Here is a 22,390-nt window from a genome sequence, read left to right as displayed (position 1 = left end):
CGTGGGTGTGGTCCACACACAGGCGCTGTGCTGCTGCACCGGTGCCACGTCTTCAGGGGCAGAGATCTTCCCAGAGGCCGCGATCAGGAGCTCGCCCATTTTCCGGAGCTGATCTTGGAGAGGTCCTCCTCCCACTGCCGAGAAGTCCTTCATGACCTTCTGAAGCTCACGATCAGGGGCAGGGTGCGGGGTCAGAGGTGCCGTGAGTATGGTGGAGTGAAGCTGAGGAGGATGAATGGGACTTTCTGGAAGCCAGAGCTCAGAATTTTTAGCAGTGGAAGGCTCAGAAAGAATGATGTGGCTCCACATTTTCATCTGAGCTTCCACATCTACACTTTCAGAACGCAGGATTTCTGGATGGGCGTGGGTTGAAATATCAGCAGTAACCTCTGCAGGAACAAACTTCTCAGGAACTCCATTAACTTGGAAGGCTGATGAATGAAACATGTCATCATTGTCCAGTGGAAACACTTCCTCAAAATCACACCTACTTGGGGTGTTTTTATCATTGAGAACATTTTCTTCATGATTTTTGGAGGTTTGCAGGTCAGAATCTTGCTGCTGGATTGAATCTACCTTTTGCTCCTCTGTGGGGTCTGAAGAACTTTCAGGAACAGCCTTTATATTGTCTGGTCCCTGTTTCCTCACTGCACTTTCTGAACTTTCCAAAACTCCAGACTTGGAGACCAGCACACTGAGGAGAGCTTTATTCTCAGAAACGATCACCGGCTGATCATTTCTCACAACGTGACCATAAACATGTTCATCATCTTCCCTTTTTCCATCATGTTCACTCAACTCACTGGTAGGAAAAGACACGGACTGATGGGAGATGTTTAAGTCCTGCATGAGCATGGACATGTGGATCATTCTCTCTGTGCCCTGGATCTCCACTCCAGTTCCTGAGGAGCACTCCTCTGCAGTGGAGATGTTCAGAACACTGGAAGACTCTCTTGTAGTAACGACTCCTCCTGGATTAGTAGCATCTAGCTGAGAGGAGTGTGTAGCAGAAACATCTACTTGTGTAGATGCTGTTTTGTCGTTAGAGTATGGATGATCATAATGGTGACTGGGAAGCTCGGTGTGCTCCTCACACGTCTCACTGAGGAGATTCTGCACCTCCAAATCTTTAGTGAGGAGCGATCCAATCTTCACGAGCGATTCTCCCTGTACTGATGATTCTTCTGCGATTTCAACTTCAGGACAGGTGAAAGATTTAAAGGCAACATCTGTGTAGTTTTTGGAGATGGTGATGGATGGATGGTTCACAGACCCACCATCATCCTCATCCTCCATTTTCCCTGATCTCAGCTCAGAGATTTGAGTGTTACAGTACAGATGATCGAAAAGACGGCTGGGAAGCTCAGTGTGCTCCTCGAAAGTCTCACTTTGGAGATTCTGCACTTCTGAATAATCAGCAATGTGAGATACGTTGTCCAGGAGTGATTCCTCTGTGATCTCAACTTCTCCTCCAGGACAGGTGAAGGATTTAAAAGTAACATCTGTAAAGTTTTTGGAGATAAACTCGTCGGTCGCAGACTCATCACCATCACCCTCCATTTTCACAGATCTCAGCTCAGATGTTTGAGGGTTACAGTGTAGATGATCAAAATGACAGCTGGGAAGCTCTGTATGTTCCTCACACTCCTCACTGTCGGACCTCTGTGTTGGATTCTCCACATTTGGACCGTTATCGAGAACCGACTCATGGTGTAGGATCGAGTTGTACACTTTGATCTGGACCTCTCCTCCAGGACAGGTGAAGGATTTAAAGGTGAGGTGGTCCTGGAGCTCCTCCTGCTGGCTGTGGCTGGGATGTGTGCAGTATGGATGATCCTGGTGTTGGCCCTCAGCGTCCTCGTGTGTCACGGTGGTGTTATTAAAAGTGTGTGTCGACTCATTAGGAATGAGATCGGATTCGTGAGAGAAATCAGATTCGTATGGGAGATCAGACCTGTCTGAAATCTCCACCACCCCCCCGGAACAGGTGAAGGATTTGAAGGTGATGTTTGATGTGTTAGTCTCACTTCTGCACAGGTGTAGATCAGAGTCTGTGATGAAGGACGAGTCGGAGACATTCTCTTTCTGTGTGGAGAAACCAGAAAGATTTCTAATATCAAATTATAACAATGTGTAATATTTTTTATTTCCTTATTCTCCTGGGATACATTACACACACACACACACACACACACACACACACACACACACACACACACCGACACGTGCGCATGTTTTCTGATCAGAATGTACCTCACACACTTTAACAGTGGGCGGAGTCTGCTGCAGTGCTGATCTCTCATTCTGTACATCACGCAGTGGAGCTCGCTCACACCTTACAGTGTGCTGAAACACACACACACACACACACACACACACACACACACACACACACACACACACAGGTCAGGTTTCCAGCATTAAAATGGTGCTCAACAACAATATCTGAGTTTGCAGCAATGATTTATGTACTCACAGGCGCTCTGATACCCGACATTACTCCTCCTGCAAACTACAGAGAGAGAGAGAGAGAGAGAGAGAGAGAGAGAGAGAGAGAGAGAGAGAGGGGGTTGAAAAAGAGAGAGAGACCATGATGATAGAGTGAACAACAACTCCTCCTCTGAGCAGACACTTAATCAGGTTAAATATCTGATTCATGATTAAAACCTCAGTTCTGTTAATTATATCAGTCTCCTGTCAGACTTCCACTGTTCTCTTATCACTCCTCCATCACTCCTCCATCTCTCCTCCATCTCTCCTCCATCTCTCCTCCATCTCTCCCCTCATCACATATAAATATAAACTAAATTATAAAACTATTTGACTCGATTCTTTGTTTAGTCGATTTAACTACACATGGAACACTGTGTTTCACCACGGACAATTATTACTGACGCACCACCCGCTACACTCTGGAGTGCTCTGGACAGGTAAACACACCCCACCCTGCAGAATGAAAAAATGAAGGAGAAGAGAAGATTCATAAGGAAGCCCGTTTCCACCACATTAAAAATCTTGAATAAGTCGGGCAGCGTCACTCCTCTGTAGAGCCAGAAAGTTTTACACACTGGAAATTAATTCAGCTACAATCAATAAAATCACATGATATCAAACTGATCCTCTGACCCCTGAAGAAAACTCTCTAACAATCAGCTCTGAGACACCAACAGCTTCAAACTTCAGGCCCACAACATGCTTATGGGTGGATGCACCAGAAATGTCAGATGTTTACGAAAAAAATTTATTTACAATCGAATCAGTATTGCGTGAAATAATCTCAGAATTGGGCAACAATCACAGTACGTTTCCAAAGTTTGGGATCATTTTCAAAGAAAACAAAGAAAACACTGTACAGTGCATTTGAGTTGTTGTTTTTTTTAAGTAATCTGAAATTTATTTTCTATTTTTATTTATGGCAATTAAATGCACTAAATGGGTTTAGTTTTCACTGATACGCTTCTATGCAGTTTCAACAATAAAATCAATTTTTCTAAACAGTTAACAAAATACTTGTGTATTTTAAGAGACACGTCTTATTTTCTCCTGTATATTTATTATTGCTCTTTAATAATAATAATTTTAGAAAAAAGTTCTTGTGCCATTACTCGATTAATCAATGGAATGATCGGTAGAAAACTCGATTAATAAAATAATCGATAGCTACAGCCCTGATGTGTGTGTGTGTGTGTGTGTGTAGACAGATAGATAGACAGATAGACAGATAGACAGATAGATAGATAGATAGATAGATAGATAGATAGATAGCCATAAAGAAATAAACAGCATATATTTTAGTATAAAACACAGTGTATAATAATGTAATTAACGGTTTATAATTGTCACAGTTTTAACTAAATATTAATTTACAATAAAAACCTTGAGAAATGAATTGAAGCAGGTCTGATAGCGCTGTATCCCAAATCTCCTCTCACCGGACTGCTAGTGCACTAGGACACGCGAGCACGCGCGTTGTGTTCTCCCCTGGGTAGTGCACTGAGATAGTGCGTGTTGTTTGATTCAGGATTCAGCCTCAGAGAGCGCCTACTCATTAGCATTACAAAATGTCAAACTGCTAAATAAAACCACACCCGCTCCAGATTTTAATCTGTGCTCATGTTACCGCTTTATCTACGAGATTTCCTGTAAAGTTTTAAAACGCCAGTGAGCGGATTATATTATAAAACTCTCACCTTCTTTCTTTAATAACTGAAAATGCCGTCGTTTGTTATCAACCGCCGTTCAGTTCAAAAAAATTTGACGCTCAGTGACGTCATCAACAGACGCCCATTTTTCCCCTGTTCTCTTTAACGTCAGAAACACGCGACAGAGCAGAACAGCTGCGTCTCACCTGACGGCCGCAAAGCGCTACTACAGGCTTCATTCAGTCCCAAATAAACATGTAAATAAGGATTTTTATTTTTATATTATTTACAATCATAAATAAGAGTTAAGTCTAAAGTAAATAAATTTAAACCATATTTTTCTTAAGAGATTTTATTTGAATGAACACAGCAAAAACTCTCTTATTGAGCAAAACAACAACATGATCTTCAGCTTGATTTAAAGACTGTGTTAGAAACACACACTTGTTTATAAGATGTTATATTAAAGACTGAAATGTGTAATATTGGAGTGGATCTGTGAGAGCTGAAGGTTGATTAAGGCTCCAGGGTGATCACAGGCCGAACGCGCACAACTTCAGCAAAGTTGTCTCCAAACCAGCAGGTGATGTGAGCCGAATCCAGACTGAAGAAGAAGAGACGATCGCTGCAGCGCTTCCTCCGGTACACGGACCTCGGATCAGCAGATAAAACTCCCCGGATCGCTGCGGCTGCTTCCTCTGGACCAGATAAAAACTGGAACTTTGGCCTTCCTGTTTCTGATCAAACACACAGCAGCACACAGGAGAACTCATGAGCACGAGACGAGAGATCCGAACTTCAGCTTTGTGTCCTGATATTTACACCTGAACCTGTCTACAGTCACAGAACACAAAATCTACAGCTGAAACCTGCACGTTACTCACGTGATCAGAAACACAGGAACGTGTGTGATTATTAAAACAGATAATCCCATAGAATGTTCACTTCTCTGTTTCACCTGTAAAGGCTTTTTAAAGATAAATCACCATGAAGACCCGAGACGTCTGTGGGAGAACCGTTCAGAACTTGAGAAAGGACTTTATATACACTATTATTTACACCCATAGTTTGTGGACACCAGCCCATAAAATATGTGCTTTCTCTAAACATCGCGTTCCACATGTAGTCTCCATGAGCTGTTATAAGGAGCTCCACTCTTCTGGGAAGATGTTCCACTAGATTTATGTGGAGATTTATTCAGCTACGAGGGTGTTAGTAAAGTCAGGTAGTGATGTAGGTGAGAAGGTGAGGAGGTCTGAGGTGCAGTCAGTGTTCACATTCATTCCAAAGATGTTCAATAGGATTTATAACAGAAGATCTTCCACTCCAACTTTCCCATGGAAAGCAGGTCTTCATGGAGCTGCTTTGTGCACAGGGGCATTGCCACGCTGAAACAGGTTTAGGTCTCCTAGTTCAGGTGCATGGAGATTTGGAGAGACCGTTTGGAGAAGAACCACATATGACTGGGAAAGTCAGGTGTCCCAATACTTTTGGTCTGACAATAAAAACATAAAACTGACTGACCATTTTTTAAACTACTTCTTCTTCTTATTATTATTATTATTATTATTATTATTATTATAATTTTGTAATAAATACAAAAATGTAGTGTGTGTGAGTGTGTGTGTGCGTGTGTGAGTGTGCGTGTGCGAGCGAGTGTGTGCGAGTGCGAGTGTGTGCGTGAGTGTGTGCGTGTGTGGTGAGTGAGTGTGTGTGTGTGTGTGAGTGTGTGTGTGTGTGTGTGTGTGTGTGTGTGTGTGTGAGAGAGTCTGAGTGTGTGAGTGTGTGTGTGTGAGTCTGTGTGAGTGAGTGAGTGTGTGTGAGTCTGAGTGTGTGTGTGTGTGTGTGTGTGTGTGTGTGTGTGTGTGTGTGTGTGTGTGTGAGAGAGAGACCTGAGCTTTGCGGAGGCAGGAAGTTGCTGAGTTCTCTCTCTGCAGTCGGGGTGAATCTCACACTCAGTGTGTGTACTGGAGGTTTTCTGATCCAGGAAGCGACACTGCTCCTCGACTTACACACCTCTATCACTTCCTGCTCCACTTCCTGCTCCACTTCCTGCTCCACTTCCTGCTCCACTTCCTGCTCCACTTCCTGCTCCACTTCCTGCTCCACTTCCTGCTCTTCTGTGGTTGTGTCCATGTGTTTATCTCCAGCACTGTTCTGGGAACACAGTGCCCCCTGCAGGAGAAACTCCCTCAGCTCCTCCAGCACACCTGTAACATCACCTGATCTCTCCTCCTCCACCAGTTGTGAGGAGGAGACCAGCGAGTTCTCCACATCTGCAGGTTCTGCTTCCTCCAGGGCATCAGGGGAGTCAGGGGGCACTTCCTGTAGGATCAGCGCCTCTGTGTTCAGCTCGGTGTGTGTGATGGGAGAGTCGTACTCAGGGATATAGGGTTTAATATCGAGCACAGGCGTGCCGGAGATCAGATCCACACCTGACAGGTGCAGAACATCACCTGGAGAACAGCAGAGAGCACACATGAGGGGAGGGAAGAACACGTGTGTGTGTGTGTGTGTGTGTGTGTGTGTCAGTCTGAGTGGAGGAGGTGTGGCCTGTGTGTGTCAGTCTGAGTGGAGGAGGTGTGGCCTGTGTGTCAGTCTGAGTGGAGGAGGTGTGGCCTGTGTGTGTCAGTCTGAGTGGAGGAGGTGTGGCCTGTGTGTGTCAGTCTGAGTGGAGGAGGTGTGGCCTGTGTGTGTCAGTCTGAGTGGAGAAGGTGTGGCCTGTGTGTGTCAGTCTGAGTGGAGGAGGTGTGGCCTGTGTGTGTCAGTCTGAGTGGAGGAGGTGTGGCCTGTGTGTGTCAGTCTGAGTGGAGGAGGTGTGGCCTGAGCCGGTGTTGTTTTGAGGTCTGACCTGTGATGGAGTGGAGTTTGGCGAGTGTGAGGCCGATGGCGTTGGGCCGGTGAGGACTGCGTGTGGAATAAACTCCCACCTTCTCTCCATTTAAACGAGGAGGCTTCACTTTAGCTTTATAGCTCATGTGTCCATTCTTGTGGAAGAGAAAGATAAGCCTGTGAGAGGAACAGAGAAACAACGTGATTATGATTCATGTAGCGGAGTCTCTAAAAAATATATAACAACTTCTACATCATCTGTTTTCCTTTACATTTATCCTGAACTGACTCCCGAACTGACTCCCGAACTGACTCCCGAACTGACTCCCGAACAGACACAGGGTCTTAAACTGATCCTGAGTCTGAATTTTACGTTAGATCCTGAATTGATCTCATAAACAATACTCAAATGACTCACAAATTAATTCTTAAACCAAACACACACACACACACACACACACACACACACACACACCAGACATGGGAGTAGTGGTGCAGGCCGGTAAGAGCATGTTCAGGGTTGTTGAACACAGACGACTGAATCCTCAGACAAGCGCGAGACGAGCTGCAGACGGTCGGTTGTCTCGGCGTGCCGTTCTTCTGAGCGAAACAGGAAGTGATGTAGCCGATGGGGACGGTGCGAATATGACCTAAGAAAAGAATAGAAAAAGAGTAAATACCCAGGAAATAGTACTGGACCTCTCTCTCCATCTCACTTTTCTTTTTTCTTTTTCTTCACTGCACAATTATTTCTATACCTTATTAAATCATTGGTAATTATTGTGAGAAATCATTAACGTGATCAGTGTCTTCACATAGATAAATATCATTCATTATTAATAATAACATAATGAAAGGTAAATTGAGCAAATGTGTTATTTTAGAAGTGTTAAACTGGAAGTCCTTCACAATAATCAGTACCCAAGAAGTAGCTCTCAGTGTCAAAAAGGTTGGTAACCCCTGGTTTATACTTTTATTTATTTATTATCTCTTTATTCTATTTTTCATGTTTAATTAACGGACAGTTTTATAAAGTATTTCACTCCGTATGAAAGTGTGTGTGTGACAAATAAATTTTTAATTTCAATTTGAAGAAAAAAAAATAGAGCAGCAGGTCAGCGAAGGCAAGTCGAGAAGTTCTGCAGGTTCACAAATCAACCTGTGTTCACACACCTGCACTCACGTGAACACGTGATCTGCTCCAGGTTCATCTCCAGTGCTGGAGATCATGTCCTAATCCATACTATAATAATCAGGGGGTCCACCTAGTGGTCATGCCCTGAACTGCAACAGCAATCACCATTACAGTAAACAGGACATTACTGCTGGGAGGTTTCACTACAATGCTGTGTGTGTGTGTGTGTGTGTGTGTGTGTGTGTGTGTGTGTGTGTGTTCCCCTCTTTACACTAATGATGTAAGATTAAAAAAATTATATTCAGATACAATATGAAGTTTCTTTAATGAATGATATCCATGCTGTTTCCTGCATGACCTTCACACACACATTTTAAAGTGAAAATGTTTCTCTTTACCACCACACACACACACACACACACACACACACACACACACACACACACACAGAAACAACTAAATAACTAAATAAAGCTGTTGAAAGTTGGTGTCTTGGCTTGTGTTACAGTAAGCAGACAGATCAATGTGAGCATGACTTCTGTAGATTAGAGAGTAAATCAGACTGAAACATCTGTGAGCAGGTTCATCAGCCAGACAGAGCTCTCACACTATGATGAGACTGTCTTCATGGAGTGGAGGATCACAGCAGGACACGGGGGACATGAGGGTACTTCAGTAAAGTGTGTAATCTCAGTGCTTTGTGTAAACCTGTCTCTAATGACAGCTCCGTCCCTGCTGCACTCTGAGAGGAAGATGATGGTGGTTGAGGACTCTTCTTCATCATCTGCTGTTTATCCACGACATCTTTCAGAGTGGACTGCAGAGACGACACGTGTTTCCTGTGGGCTCGAACTGAACCCTCCAAGTTCTGCCTAAAAACATAACAAACATCAGATCTTCTCCCAGCATGCACCACTGCTCAGGTCTCCTCACTACACATCACACCTGATTAGTGATGGGGTGCCAATACTTTATTCACACTACAGACAGGACCCAGGGTCTGTAATGACGCACCTGGACGGTGGGCGGAGTTAACAGGAGTTAAAGCCACATACCTGAGGTTCCTGAGTTCCTTCCTCATCACTGAAACCTGCTGTTTTAACCACTGCACGTGTTCTGAGCAGCTGCACGTGTCTGCTGACATGTTACACGACAGTCAACTCTTTATTATACAAATCAAATCAAACAGTTCACGTGTAAAAGCGTTTAATTCTAAAAAAACCTCAAATTTAATCTGAAATAAAACGCTGCCACTCGGATTTTCCCTCAATAAGCGCGTTGTATGTTCACTTCCGCGTTCTCGACAAGCCCCGCCCACATCGTCTAGGATTGGTTAGTATGTACCCCGCCTGCTAGACTAGGATTGGTTAATGCTTTCCCGCCTTCCACGCCGTGTTTTGGTTGGTTCATATTTAAACTCATCGGCGCGTTTTAAACCTGATTGTCCAATCACAAAGCACGAAGGCGGGGTTTAGCCCAAAACGGACAAGAGAGGCGGAACTTTTCATGTAAATATTTTAATATATTTAAATGTCATTGATTTCTGATAAAATTCAAACGCATAAAACATAAAAAATAAAGAAACTGAAGCGCTAGTTATCACATCCTTTATCCAGACAGTTCCCGCCTTCTGCGCGAGACTCGGATAGTTTATATTCAAACTCTGTCCACTGATTGGATGGTTTCAATACAACGATCCAATCATAGCGCAGGGGCCAGGATTTAATCAAATCTGATAACTGATAGAACTTTTTTTTATCATTTTAATAACAGATATGTTTTTGTCTAATTAACATTGGAGCATTATAGATAAATAAATAAATAAATAAATAAATAAATAAAAACCTTATTTTAATTCATTATGTTTTGCATATTTTTTAAATAAAGAAGAATCAGAACAACAAAAGTACAAATTGAATGTGTTTCTTTTTATTGAAAATGATTAATTTTGCAAAAACAAAAAAAATGTGTATTTCATAGTTAAAAAAACTTCTTCTTCTTCTTCTTCTTCTTCTTTCGGCTTCTCCCATTAGGGGGCGCCACAGCGGATCGTCCCGATTCATGATCCGCATGTTTGATTTGGCACGTTTTACGCTGGATGCCCTTCCTAACGCAACCCTCCCCATTAATCCCGGGCTTGGGACCGGCACTAAGGCGTGTGTAACCCTAATGGCTGGGTTCTTCAGGCTTAAGAAAACATCACAATGAAATAGAAGCGTTAATAAATATACATTTGTTCCTGATCTATATGAGACATTGGTGAAAACCCGGTGATGAACTATTGGTTCCTTACTTTGGTCTAGTTTCTCATTTACAAATTTAATAAAAAAAATTCTAACCAGATAAATACAATGTGATTGTGATATCTGGGATTGGTTGGGGATCAGCTAGATTAAGTTTCCAGGTAGAGATTCAGACTCTGGTGACGCTAACACTGTATCTGAGAAGACTTTAGTCTGTTCAGCGACATCGATGGCTGATGGTTCTTCAACACCTGCAACAAAACAGTGATGTTTTTAAAAAAAGAACTGAGATTAATACACTGTAAAAAGTGATTACTAGCCAAGTGAACTTATGGCCCACTGCAACATTCACTTTCTAGACCAACAATTTAACCTAACTATAGATATCCAATTCCAACCATAGAGCTGATCTCCTGAAGGTTAAAACATCTAAATCTTAACATTATTTCATAATAATCTCAATCTTAAATGTAGTAATTTTATAAAAACAGGTGCTGTTTAAGACCTTGATCGATTATAAGTTTATCTTCAGACACTGCTTTGTCTTCATCCTCATCAGGGCCGAGATCTTCAATCAAAACCTCTTGAAGAAGAGCTTCACTGCTGGGTTTCATCTCTGATGGAGTCACATCAGGAGCAGAAAGAGGGATAGGGACAGGAACCAGAGCAGGCATCCGAGGAAGATCCAGAGCCGTGTCTTGGGCAGGAATCGAGTCAGAAATCGGAGCAGAAACTGGATCAGGAACAGGAGCAGGATGGGGAGCAGTAATCATCTCATCTGCATGGCTGGGTGTATCTATTTCACCCACATCTTGAACTTCAGGCATTTCTGGCTGTTGTTCCTTTACAGGGACGTTCTTCCTCGGTCTGCCTTTCTTCCTCGAAACATTGTTTGTCTCTCGCTTTGCTCGCTTACTGCTCTGAGCTCTGTAAGGATCCAAAAACAAAACTCATTGGGATTTTACTTGAGAAAAAACATGATGTTTCATGTGTATATGTAGAGTAAAATGATAACAGTTAGGAGCAGAAGTTAAATATTATATTTTATATTGAATTTGACACTGTTTTCATATTCGCCTAATACTTTCAACCAAACAAAACACATGGTACTGCTCTCAGCCAATCAGAACACACTCTACTGCTCTCAGCCAATCAGAACACACTCTACTGCTCTCAGCCAATCAGAACACACTCTACTGCTCTCAGCCAATCAGAACACACTCTACTGCTCTCAGCCAACCAGAACACACTCTACTGCTCTCAGCCAATCAGAACACACACACAATACTGCTCTAAACTATTCAGAACACACTGTACTGCTGTCAGCCAATCAGAAGGTACTGTACTGCTCTCATGGGTTTTAGACTGACTGCAGGGTTTATGTAGAATAATGCTGCTTTTTTTTTGCCAAATTATCTGAAAGAAAAACAATAAATATTGCTCATCCTCAGTTTCTAGTTTCCTACACAACAATTTCCCTTATTTCCCAACTGCCACTCTGCCGACTCCTGCAATAATCACGTGACTTTAAAGAAACAATAGAAATAAAAATACAAAATGTCCATGAAGTGTGGAGTGTGTGGAATCTGCAATAGGAATGAACCCACACTACACTGCACAGGCACTAAATTTACCCATAAACCCACTGGTTAGTCGCTCGCTCCTCCGCTTCAGCTTTCCTCTTCCTCAGCAGATCTCGATCCCGGAGCCGGCGTCCGATCCCTGCTGGAAAAACATCCCACAATTCTTTGCTTTGCTGACCGATGATGATACAGATTCACAGCAAGAAACAGATCTCTATGTGATGAGCGAATTAGCAGCTAGCACATTGATTAAAAAGCCCGAGGTCGAGATCGACAAAGTGTGTATGTGTTCTAGCAACTTGGGATAAAGTCTGGAAATGGCTGACGTTGTAATAAATGCAGGTTGTAGCGTGCGTTCGTGAAGGAGGATGAAGATTAGCGCTCAGTCAGTGCAAAAAGCATGTCTGCGTCAAAACGTGTGTTAGAAGGCGACTCGATTACAGAAATGACTGCAGTTAGTAAAGAAACACCAGTGAGTTTTTCCGTAACGTCGAACGGAAATAATTTACTGCGGTTAATTAAGAGATAAACCAGCAGTGAGATGGTGGTAATGACACCGTTATCGTACTGCGGTCACTGTAATGACACGAGAAGAAGCTGGTGAATAAACTCAGGACGTATTTCTTACCTTGTTCATCGTCTGGGACTTTCACTTCCATAAGAACTTTCTCCTCGAACGTCTCCTCCATTTTGTCGCTCGATCAAACGCATAAAAGTGCAAGTGAATGTGAGCGGCTGAAGAAAAGCACTGTGGCTCCTGCCCCCTGAGAGCAGAGTTATCAGGCTAAACATTAACGCTGCGCTGGTGGAGTTCGTGCAACGCCACTCTTATCTTATTTGCAAAGGAGGAGGACTTGGCACAGAATTCAGAAAAAAGCGGGTCATGGTGTTGCCACTGATGGTAATGGAATGGTGTGTGTGTGTGTGAGTGTGTGTGTGTGTGTGTGTGTGTGTGTGTGTGTTTGATTATACAGAATTCCCTGTAATGTTTTTTATAATTTCTCAGTGTTTGTAATAACAGACAGGAGCTGACGCTGCATGACGATGAAGAGTGTTAATTTAATGATGTGCACACGTTTCAGGGCATGCTGGGACAGAAATATAATTCACCACCTGATGGTTCCATATGGTCCTGCTAACAAATACACGTTTTAACGCCACTCTTTCCACATCATCAACTGATTTCTTCTTCATTTTGAAGGAAACTTTTGCAGGACTTGGGATTAACAAGTGCTCTCGTTTGTTCATCAATGCAACGTGGTTCATTTGAAAAGCGTAACATTTTACGTACAGAATGATATACGTAAGCCCCGCCCCCTTTCTCCATATCTCACACTGTTAATCATGTGACGTGGTTTTCCCGCCTGAAAGATGTCCTGCAGCAACATCTCTGCTTTCTGTCACACTGAATGGAGAATCTTTCAACCTCATCAATGTGTAAAAACATCTACCAGTGTGTGTGTGTGTGTGTGTGTGTGTGTGTGTGTGTGTGTGTGTGTGTGTGTGTGTGTGTGTGTGTTTTTTATTCTAAATCAATTGAGATTCCAAAAAAAGATTCAGTATAAAAAACCCAGAATGGTTTTATGTGGAACCTTAGAACAGATGGTTCCTTTTCCAGAAGCAACCAGAACCAGAAGAGAAAACCATTTCCAGAATCTGTAATCTGTGAAGTTTGTGGTATTTATGGTTCTGATGGGATTATGGGTTCTGCTGAGAACCGTGACGGTACTGTGGTGTAACCTGACAAACAAAGATCATCTTCTACCAACTCAGAGAAGCATCACGAGCACACAAAAACAAGCTTTTGTCTTCTGAAGGTTTATATTTCTATGAGCTTTAATATATCTATATTTTTTTTAGGTCTACACTATTCTGCTTCCAACTTTGTGAGGTCCACACACTCTTGTTTCTAATCTGAGGCCTACAATCTGTTATCCTAACATCTACAATCTCCAGCTCCTTTCCAAAACTATTATTACTACATTTATGATGCCTACAATCTATCACTCTAAAGTGTTTAAAGGTTCATGATCATGTCTTCTTATCTACAAACTCTACAAGGTCCTACAACGCTCAGGTAGACAAGTTCCTACACCCGTTCTGAGATCCAGCAGCTCCTCATCCCAAAACACTGATCTGTATAAGCTCCAGCTGCTATTCTAAGGTCTACAAAATCCTACTCTTGTTCAAAGGTCTTCAAGCTTCTTCTCCCACAACAATGACGTCTACAACCACATACTTCTGTTCCAAGATCTACAAGCTCCTACTCTTGTTCAGTGGTTCCCCAGCTCCAGTTATCCTCCTGAAGCCCATATTTCTATGTTTCTAGGATCTACAAAATGCTACCCCATGCTTGGCCTGCTGAGAAAACTTTGACCAACTACTTTCCTAATGCTGTGAAATAAAAGTAATTGGACTGGTACCATCAAAAGTAACAGCAGTGCTGGTCAGATGAACAGGTTCTTCACTAAAATGAAGCTTGGTTCCTCTGACTGCGGAATTACAGTTCTGTTGGGTTCTACCCTCTGGACTACACAGCCAAAATACCACCAATCCACAGTCACAAACTTGCCCCTGTTACTGAACCCAGAAACCTTAACTATGAAGATCTCCTTGAGGGTGTAGGACAGGGTGTGGTTTTCAAACACACGGTCTCTCTCTTGCTCTCTCTTTGTCTCTTTCTGTCTCTTATCTCCTGTCCTCCGTCTCTGGGCGTGTCTCAATCTTCACGCTGCACACTACAGCTGCTGAACTTCCACAGTGAACTCATTCTTCTCACACGTTTCTCTGAACTGCAGTTCCAGCTATTAGTTACTGTTGATTTCAGATACAGAGGTGTGAAAAAGTGTTTGCCCCCTTCCTGATTTCTTATTTTTGTGCATGTTTTTCACACTTTAATGTTTCAGATCATAAAACTAATTTAAATATTAGTAAAAGAGAACACAAGTGAACAACATGCAGTTTGTGCAAACCTGTTCACAATCAAGATTTCTCTTAAATAGGACCTGCCTGACAAAGTGAAGTAGACCAAAAGATCCTCAAAAGCTAGACATCATGCCAAGATCCAAAAAAATTCAGAAACGAATGAGAAAGAAAGTAATTGAGATCTATCAGTCTGGAGAAGGTTCTAAAGCTGTTTCTAAAGATTTGGGACTCCAGTGAACCACAGTGAGAGCCATTATTCACAAATGGCAAAAACATGGAACAGTGGAGAACCTTCCCAGAAGTGACGAGCTGACCAAAATTACCTCAAGAGCACAGCGACGACCCATTACGTCTGGTGTAAAAGTTACACCGCATTTCAGAAAAAGAACATCATACCAACAGTGAAATATGGTGGTGGAAGTGTGATGGTTTGGGGTTTTGCTGCTTCAGGACCTGGAAGATTTGCTGTGATAAATGAAACCATGAATTCTGATGTTTACCAAAAAATCCTGAAGGAGAACATCCTGCCATCTGTTCATGACCTCGAGCTGAAGCAAACTTGGGTTCTGATCCAAAACACACCAGCAGGTCCACCTCTGAATGGCTGAAGAAAAACAGAATGAAGACTTTGGTCTAGTCAAAGTCCTGACCTGAATCCTCTTGAGATGTTGTGGCATGACCTTAAAAAGGGGGTTCATGCTGGAAGACCCTCCAATGTGGCTGAGTTACAAAAATTCAGCAGAGATGAGTGGAGTAAAATTCCTCCACAGCGCTGAAACAGACTCAGTGCAGGTTTTCACAAACACTTGACTGCAGTTGTTGCTGCTGAGGACGGCCCAAGCAGTTATTAGGTTTAGGGGGCAAATACTTTTTCACACTCAATAATAAAAACCTTTATTTATAAACTGCATGTTGTGTTCACTTGTGTTCTCTTTTATTAATATTTAAATTAGTTTGATGATCTGAAACTTCAAAGTGTGAAAAAAAAAAAAGAAATCATGAAGGGGGCAAACACTTTTACACACCACTGTATACTACTAAGCACCATCACAATAACACACACACTCACAATAACACGCACACACACACACACACACACACACACACACACACACACAAACTCACACACACACACACACACACACACACACACACACAAACTCACACACACACACACACACAACACACACACACACACACACACACACACACACAAACTCACACACACACACACACACAAACTCACACACACACTTACACACACACACACACACACACACACACACACACACAAACTCACACACACACACACACACACACACACACACACACACACACACACACACACACAAACACACCATTCACCTTGACTGTTGATTTGTGTAAAGCTGCTGAGACAATGTCTGTTGTGAAAAGTGCTATACAAATAAACTTGACTTGACTTGACTTGACACACACACACACACTCACTCACACACACACACAAACTCACACACAAACACACACTCACATACACACACACACACACACACACACACACACACACACACACACACACATAAACTCCCACACAAACACACACTCACACACACACTCCCACACACACACACACACACACACACACTCACACACACACACACACACACACACACACACACACACACACACTCAACTCACACACACACACACACACACACAGAGGCATGTCATTAGGCAGCTTGTACTAATCTGGATGGGGAGCTGAGCTCAGGATGAAACACTTCTGTGGTGCTGCTCGTATTCACATCACTAATAAACCTGTTCATCTGCTCAAATAATCCAGTTATAAAACACACTCAGTACTGTGTACATCCAAATCCGTTATACATGTTTGTGTTAAAACATCATCTCAAACCTGATCTCTTCACCAGAATTCCAGAGTGAGCGTGATGTGGTCATGTCTTACAAATAAAACACTGAAATAATGATATCATGTGTTTCCAATCACAGATTAGATTTCTGTCCAATCATACGAGAGTTAAAAAACACCATTGAATACACAGCTAACTGTAAAACAACAACATGAGTACATTTACTTCATTTCAGTTGTTGTTTATTCGACCGAACTGAACGTTTTTAATATATTAATATTAAATACAATATTTATTATTAATAATAATAATAATATACAAACCCAATTCCAAAGAAGTTGGGACACTGTACAAATTGTGAATAAAAACAGAATGAATGATGTGGAAGTTTTAAATTTCAATATTTTATTTAGAATACAACATAGATGACATCTCAAATGTTTAAACTGAGAAAATGTCTCAATGTAAGGGGAAAATAAGTTGATTTTAAATTTCATGGCATTAACACATCTGAAAAAAAGTTGGGACAAGGCCATGTCTCCACTGTGTGGCGTCCTCTCTTCTCTTTATAACAGTCTGTACACGTCTGGGGACTGAGGAGACAAGCTGCTCAAGTTTAGGAATAGGAATGTTCTCCCATTCTTGTCTAATGCAGGCTTCTAGTTGCTCAACTGTCTCAGGTCTTCTATCATCTTCCTCTTTATGATGCACCAAATGTTTTCTCTGGGTGAAAGATCTGGACTGCAGGTGGACATTTCAGTACCCGGATCCTTCTTCTACACAGCCATGATGTTGTAATTGATGCAGTATGTGGTCTGGTATTGTCATGTTGGAAAATGCAAGGTCTTCCCTGAAAGAGACGACGTCTGGATGGGAGCATATGTTGTTCTAGAACTTGGATATACCTTTCAGCATTGATGATGCCTTTCCAGATGTGCAGCTGCCCATGCCACACACACTCATGCAACCCCATACCATCAGAGATGCAGGCTTCTGAACTGAGCGCTGAGAACTACTCGGGTTGTCCTGATCCTCTTTAGTCCGGATGACACGGCGTCCCAGTTTTCCAAAAATAACTTCAAATTTTGATTCGTCTGACCACAGAACAGTTTTCCACTTTGTCACAGTCCATTTTAAATGAGCCTTGGCCCAGAGAAAACACCTGAGCTTCTGGATCATGTTTAGATACGGCTTCTTTTGTGACCTATAGAGTTTTAGCCGGCGACGGCGAATGGCGCGGTGGATTGTGTTCACCGACAATGTTTCCTGAGCCCATGTTGTGATTTCCATTACAGTAGCATTCCTGTATGTGATGCAGTGGTATCTAAGGGCCCGAAGATCACGGGCATCCAGTATGGTTTTCCGGCCTTGACCCTTACACACAGAGATTGTTCCAGATTCTCTGAATCTTTGGATGATATGATGCACTGTAGATGATGAGAATTCAAACTCTTTTGATTTTTCTCTGAAAAACTCCTTCCTGATGTTGCTCCACTATTTCTCACTGCAGCATTGGGGGAATTGGTGATCCTCTGCCCATCTTCTGAGAGACACTGCCACTCTGAGAGGCTCTTTTTATAACCAATCATGTCGCCAATTGATCTAATAAGTTGTAAATTGCTCCTCCAGCTGTTCCTCATATGTACATTTCACTTTTCCGGCCTCTTATTGCTACCTGTCCCAACTTTATTAGAATGTGTAGTTTTCATGAAATCCAAAATGAGACAATATTTTGCATGACATTTCAAAATGTTTCACTTTCAACATTTGATACTTTATCTATATTCTAATGTGAATAAAATATAAGTTTATGAGATTTGTAAATTATTGTATTTCTTTTTTATTCACAATTTGTACAATGTCCCAACTTTATTGGAATCAGATTAGTATATATAATAATAAATTAATCTATTGTAATATCGCTATATAACTAATTGTTATTTTAAACTATTTATTTTATTGTAATTAAGTAGTTTAATCATAATGTAATTAATATTATTGTGTATTGTTTATAGAATTATAATGTTTAAAAAAAAAAAAATATATATATATATATATATATATAAAATACATTATTTTTTCAATGAATTGCATTGGCTGCTCTTTCCCACTAAAAAGTGAGCTGCAGAGCAGGTAGAGCAACACACACAGACACACACACACACACACACACACACACACACACACACACACACACACACACACAGTATCTGACAAAAGTAAATACACCCCTCACATTTCAGCAGTCATTTCAGTATCTTCTCAATGAACAAAACTATAGAACTGAAACGTGGATGTGTTTTAGAGTATCAGTGTGCAGTTTGTGTATCAGTACTGATTTACTGTCCTCTAAAAATAACAACACACACACATTATTATCTAAATAACTGTAACTAAAGTGAGTCCACCCTCAGTGAACATGTCAAACTGTGTCCAAAGTGTGAATATTGTGTGTGTGAGCACCATCATTCAGCCCAGTTTCTGAAGGAAGAGCATCATGTTCTGCATCAGAATGTCACAGTACATGTTGGAATCCATGAAAGTCTAGCTCTTCAGTACCAGCAGCACTCATGCAGCCCCAGACCATGATGCTGCCACCACCATGCTTGACTGAAGGCAACACACAATTTTCCTGGTGCTCCTCACCAGGGTGTCGGTACACATGCTGGACATCATCTGAGCCAAACAAGTTTATCTCAGTCTCATCAGACCACAGGACATGGTTCCAGTAAATCATGCTCTTGAACAGGTTCTTCAGCAAACTGTTTGAGGGTTTTTTTTTTTTGTGAGCAGCTTCAGAAGAGTCTCCTTCTGGGACGACGGTCTGCAGACCAACTTGTTGCGGTGTGTGGTGTACGGTCTGAGCACTGACGACTGGATCTTCTGCTTCTGCAACCTCTAAAGCAGTGCTGCAGCGCTCATGTGTCTTTTTTTAAAGTCAGCACCTGATGCACAACACGAGGACTCGACTTCTCTGATGGACCCTTGTGAGGTCTGTTCTGAGCGGAACTGAGTGGTGTAGGAGAACCTCTGTATGACCCTGAACACTGTACTGTAACTCAGTTTGATGGTGATACTGATCTTCTTACAGCCTCGGCATCTTTATGGAGAGAAACAATTCTAATTCTCACATCCTCTTAGATTCTTTACCATGAGGTCCATGTAAAACATCCAGTGGTCAGTATGAGAGATTCGACTCAAAGCATCAGATTGTAACTGCTCTAATACAAGATACACAAATTGCTCTGGTTCTGTCAAGCAGCAACAACATGAACATGATGAATAGAACATGTGGATTTACAGGTTTACACCCCGTACAGATGTTATCACTGAGGGTGGACTCACTTTAGTTATAGTTATTTAGATAATAATGTGTGTATGTTGTTATTTTTAGAGGACAGTAAATCATTACTGATACACAAACTGCACACTGATACTCTAAATATATATTAGTTTCAGTTCTATAGTTTTGTCCTGTAAGTAGATTATAATAAAATGATGGCTGAAATGTGAGGGTTGTATTTACTTCTGTAAGAAAGTGTACATAATATTAGTCTCCCCCTAGTGGCTGTGTGCAGTATATTTTTAATGTAGGTACATTTGCAGCTCTAAATAATATTTTATTTACAGTTTTATACAAGGTGTATGGCTTCTACTACTATTACAACACACACACACACACACACACACACACACACACACATCCCTATACCTGATGATTCCCTCCTCCTACAAAAAGCTAGTGTCCATGTCTACAACAAACACACAGCGACTCAGTTCACGATAGTAGTTATTCTTTATGTCTGAGGAAGTAATGCACTCTGTATATTACCCATAATGCACTGTTTGTGGGTGTATAATGAGTGTTTAAACACAATTGTTGGTGTTTCTAGCTGATTTGCAAGTTTTATTTCTCTTTACTGACTGAAAGAGTACCCGAGTTCCCAACAGCCGATCACTGATCAGAAATTCTTCCCTTTAAATAGAACACGTAATACTGTGCAAACGATTGTGATTATTTATTAAATATAAAAATATATGGTAACTGTTTGAGAAGAAATGAGTTGTTTGTAGTATTGAGTGTTGGAACACAGAGCTGGAGGTCAGATGGGTCCAGTGTCTGGGTCTCAGGGGCATTAATCTAATACACTGTATAAACAGCATGTGTTTGCATTATGACAGAACAAAAACTATTCACTGTTTTACACTGAATAAAAATTCCAAACAGGAAGAAATATTAGTGTTACGACCCTGTCTGGGGTTAGACTGCACAGAGTACCTCATAAAATCATCAACTACATCTCATTCTGTATTTCCATCTCCTTACACTAATTTAGTGTATTTAATATTTCTACTTCATCTTTTATGTTTACATGGATTTAAACTGATACTGTGGCTTTTTGAGGCATTTCTCAGCCTGCAGGTTTATTGTGTATTTGTGTTTATACCGAAGCGTGGATGAAAGCTGGAATCTGATTGGTCAGCTGGTGTTAGTTATTTTTGTATAAGCTCATGACAGGTGTAGGGTGACTAGTTCTGATGTTTTCATGGTAATGAGAGAGAGAGACACAGAGAGAGAGACATCCTCTTTACATCTTCTTCTTCTTCATCTTTCGGCGTCTCCCATTAGGGGGCGCCACAGCAGATCATCCGTCTCCATACCCCCCTGTCCTCTACATCTTCCTCTTTCACACCAACTACCTGCATGTCTTCCCTCACCACATCCATAAACCTCCTCCTTGGTCTTCCTCTTTTCCTCCTTCCTGGTGTCTCCATTCTCAGCATTCTCCTACTGATATACCCCATGTCCCTCCTCTGCTCTCTCTCTCATTTACACACATGTACTGTCTTACTCCTATTGACTTTCATTTCGCTTCTCTTCAGCATGTACCTCCACCTCTCCAGGCTCGTCTCCACCTGCCCCCTACTATCACGACAAATTACAATATCATCCGCAAACATCATAGTCCATGGAGACTCCTGTCTGACCTCTTTCATTAGAGCAATAAAGGATGGAGATGGAAATGTGTTGATTAGTGAGGAGTGTGTGTTGAGAAGATGGAGGAAGTATTTTTAACAGGTGATGAACGAGGGAGGATCCCTGAGGAATGGAGAAGGAGTGTGCTGGAACCGATCTGGTATGAATTTCTCTTTTGTGATCCGCATATTTGCTTTGGCACATGTTTTACACTGGATGCCCTTCCTAACGCAACCCTCCTCATTTCTCCGGGGTTGGGATCGGCACTAAGAGTGAACTGACTTGTGTAACCATAATGACTGGGTTAGTGTACATTCTTTACATAACCCTGTATATAAGACACGAGGGGTATATTTACACTGTACACACTTTACATAACCCTGTATATAAGACACGAGGGGGTATATTTACACTGTACACTTTACATAACCCTGTATATATAGGACACGAGGGGTATATTTACACTGTACACTTTACATAACCCTGTATATAAGACACGAGGGGTATATTTACACTGTACACTTTACATAACCCTGTATATAAGACACGAGGGGTATATTTACACTGTACACTCTTTACATAACCCTGTATATAAGACACGAGGGGTATATTTACACTGTACACTCTTTACATAACCCTGTATATAAGACAGAGGGGTATATTTACACTGTAAACACTTTACATAACCCTGTATATAAGACA

At 41.7% G+C, this 22,390-nt stretch overlaps 3 protein-coding genes across 8 annotated transcripts in view; all 3 read right to left on the bottom strand.

The window, feature by feature from the left end:
* spag5 (sperm associated antigen 5) overlaps nucleotides 1–4,291 on the bottom strand; it is a 19,020-nt gene extending 14,729 nt beyond the window's left edge. For 2 of the 3 annotated variants that reach the window (XM_046875374.1, XM_046875390.1), the window contains exons 1-4: nucleotides 4,191–4,291; nucleotides 2,477–2,512; nucleotides 2,254–2,346; nucleotides 1–2,085 (exon numbers count right to left, since the gene is read on the bottom strand). The exon at nucleotides 1–2,085 is cut by the window's left edge and continues 101 nt beyond it. In XM_046875374.1, the coding sequence (XP_046731330.1) occupies nucleotides 1–2,085; nucleotides 2,254–2,346; nucleotides 2,477–2,497 (2,199 nt within the window). In that variant the 5' untranslated portion in view covers nucleotides 2,498–2,512; nucleotides 4,191–4,291. The other variant, XM_046875382.1, reaches the window with a different exon arrangement.
* A 187-nt stretch (nucleotides 4,292–4,478) lies between these two features.
* trmo (tRNA methyltransferase O) lies at nucleotides 4,479–9,430 on the bottom strand. Its single transcript, XM_046875400.1, has 6 exons — nucleotides 9,165–9,430; nucleotides 8,818–8,981; nucleotides 7,450–7,624; nucleotides 6,994–7,151; nucleotides 6,035–6,598; nucleotides 4,479–4,879 (listed from the first exon to the last, which is right to left on the bottom strand). The coding sequence occupies exons 1-6, from the start codon at nucleotides 9,251–9,253 to the stop codon at nucleotides 4,659–4,661; spliced, it is 1,371 nt and encodes a 456-aa protein (XP_046731356.1). The 5' UTR covers nucleotides 9,254–9,430; the 3' UTR covers nucleotides 4,479–4,658.
* A 972-nt stretch (nucleotides 9,431–10,402) lies between these two features.
* hemgn (hemogen) lies at nucleotides 10,403–12,749 on the bottom strand. Of its 4 annotated transcripts, none has more exons than XM_046874467.1 (4): nucleotides 12,564–12,749; nucleotides 11,987–12,074; nucleotides 10,858–11,279; nucleotides 10,403–10,603 (listed from the first exon to the last, which is right to left on the bottom strand). In XM_046874467.1, exons 1-4 carry the CDS (start codon nucleotides 12,622–12,624, stop codon nucleotides 10,497–10,499), a joined length of 678 nt encoding a protein of 225 aa, XP_046730423.1. In that variant the 5' UTR covers nucleotides 12,625–12,749; the 3' UTR covers nucleotides 10,403–10,496. The 4 variants fall into 4 exon arrangements, with proteins under 4 accessions (XP_046730423.1, XP_046730415.1, XP_046730425.1 ...); XM_046874459.1 differs by having other exon boundaries at nucleotides 11,987–12,077; nucleotides 12,564–12,747; XM_046874469.1 differs by having other exon boundaries at nucleotides 11,999–12,074; nucleotides 12,564–12,747.
* Between the last annotated feature and the right edge of the window lie 9,641 nt (nucleotides 12,750–22,390).

This window comes from Silurus meridionalis, chromosome 2 (assembly GCF_014805685.1).
Source record: "Silurus meridionalis isolate SWU-2019-XX chromosome 2, ASM1480568v1, whole genome shotgun sequence".
NCBI lineage: Eukaryota > Metazoa > Chordata > Actinopteri > Siluriformes > Siluridae > Silurus > Silurus meridionalis.
This window is presented reverse-complemented; position numbering and strand designations above follow the sequence as displayed.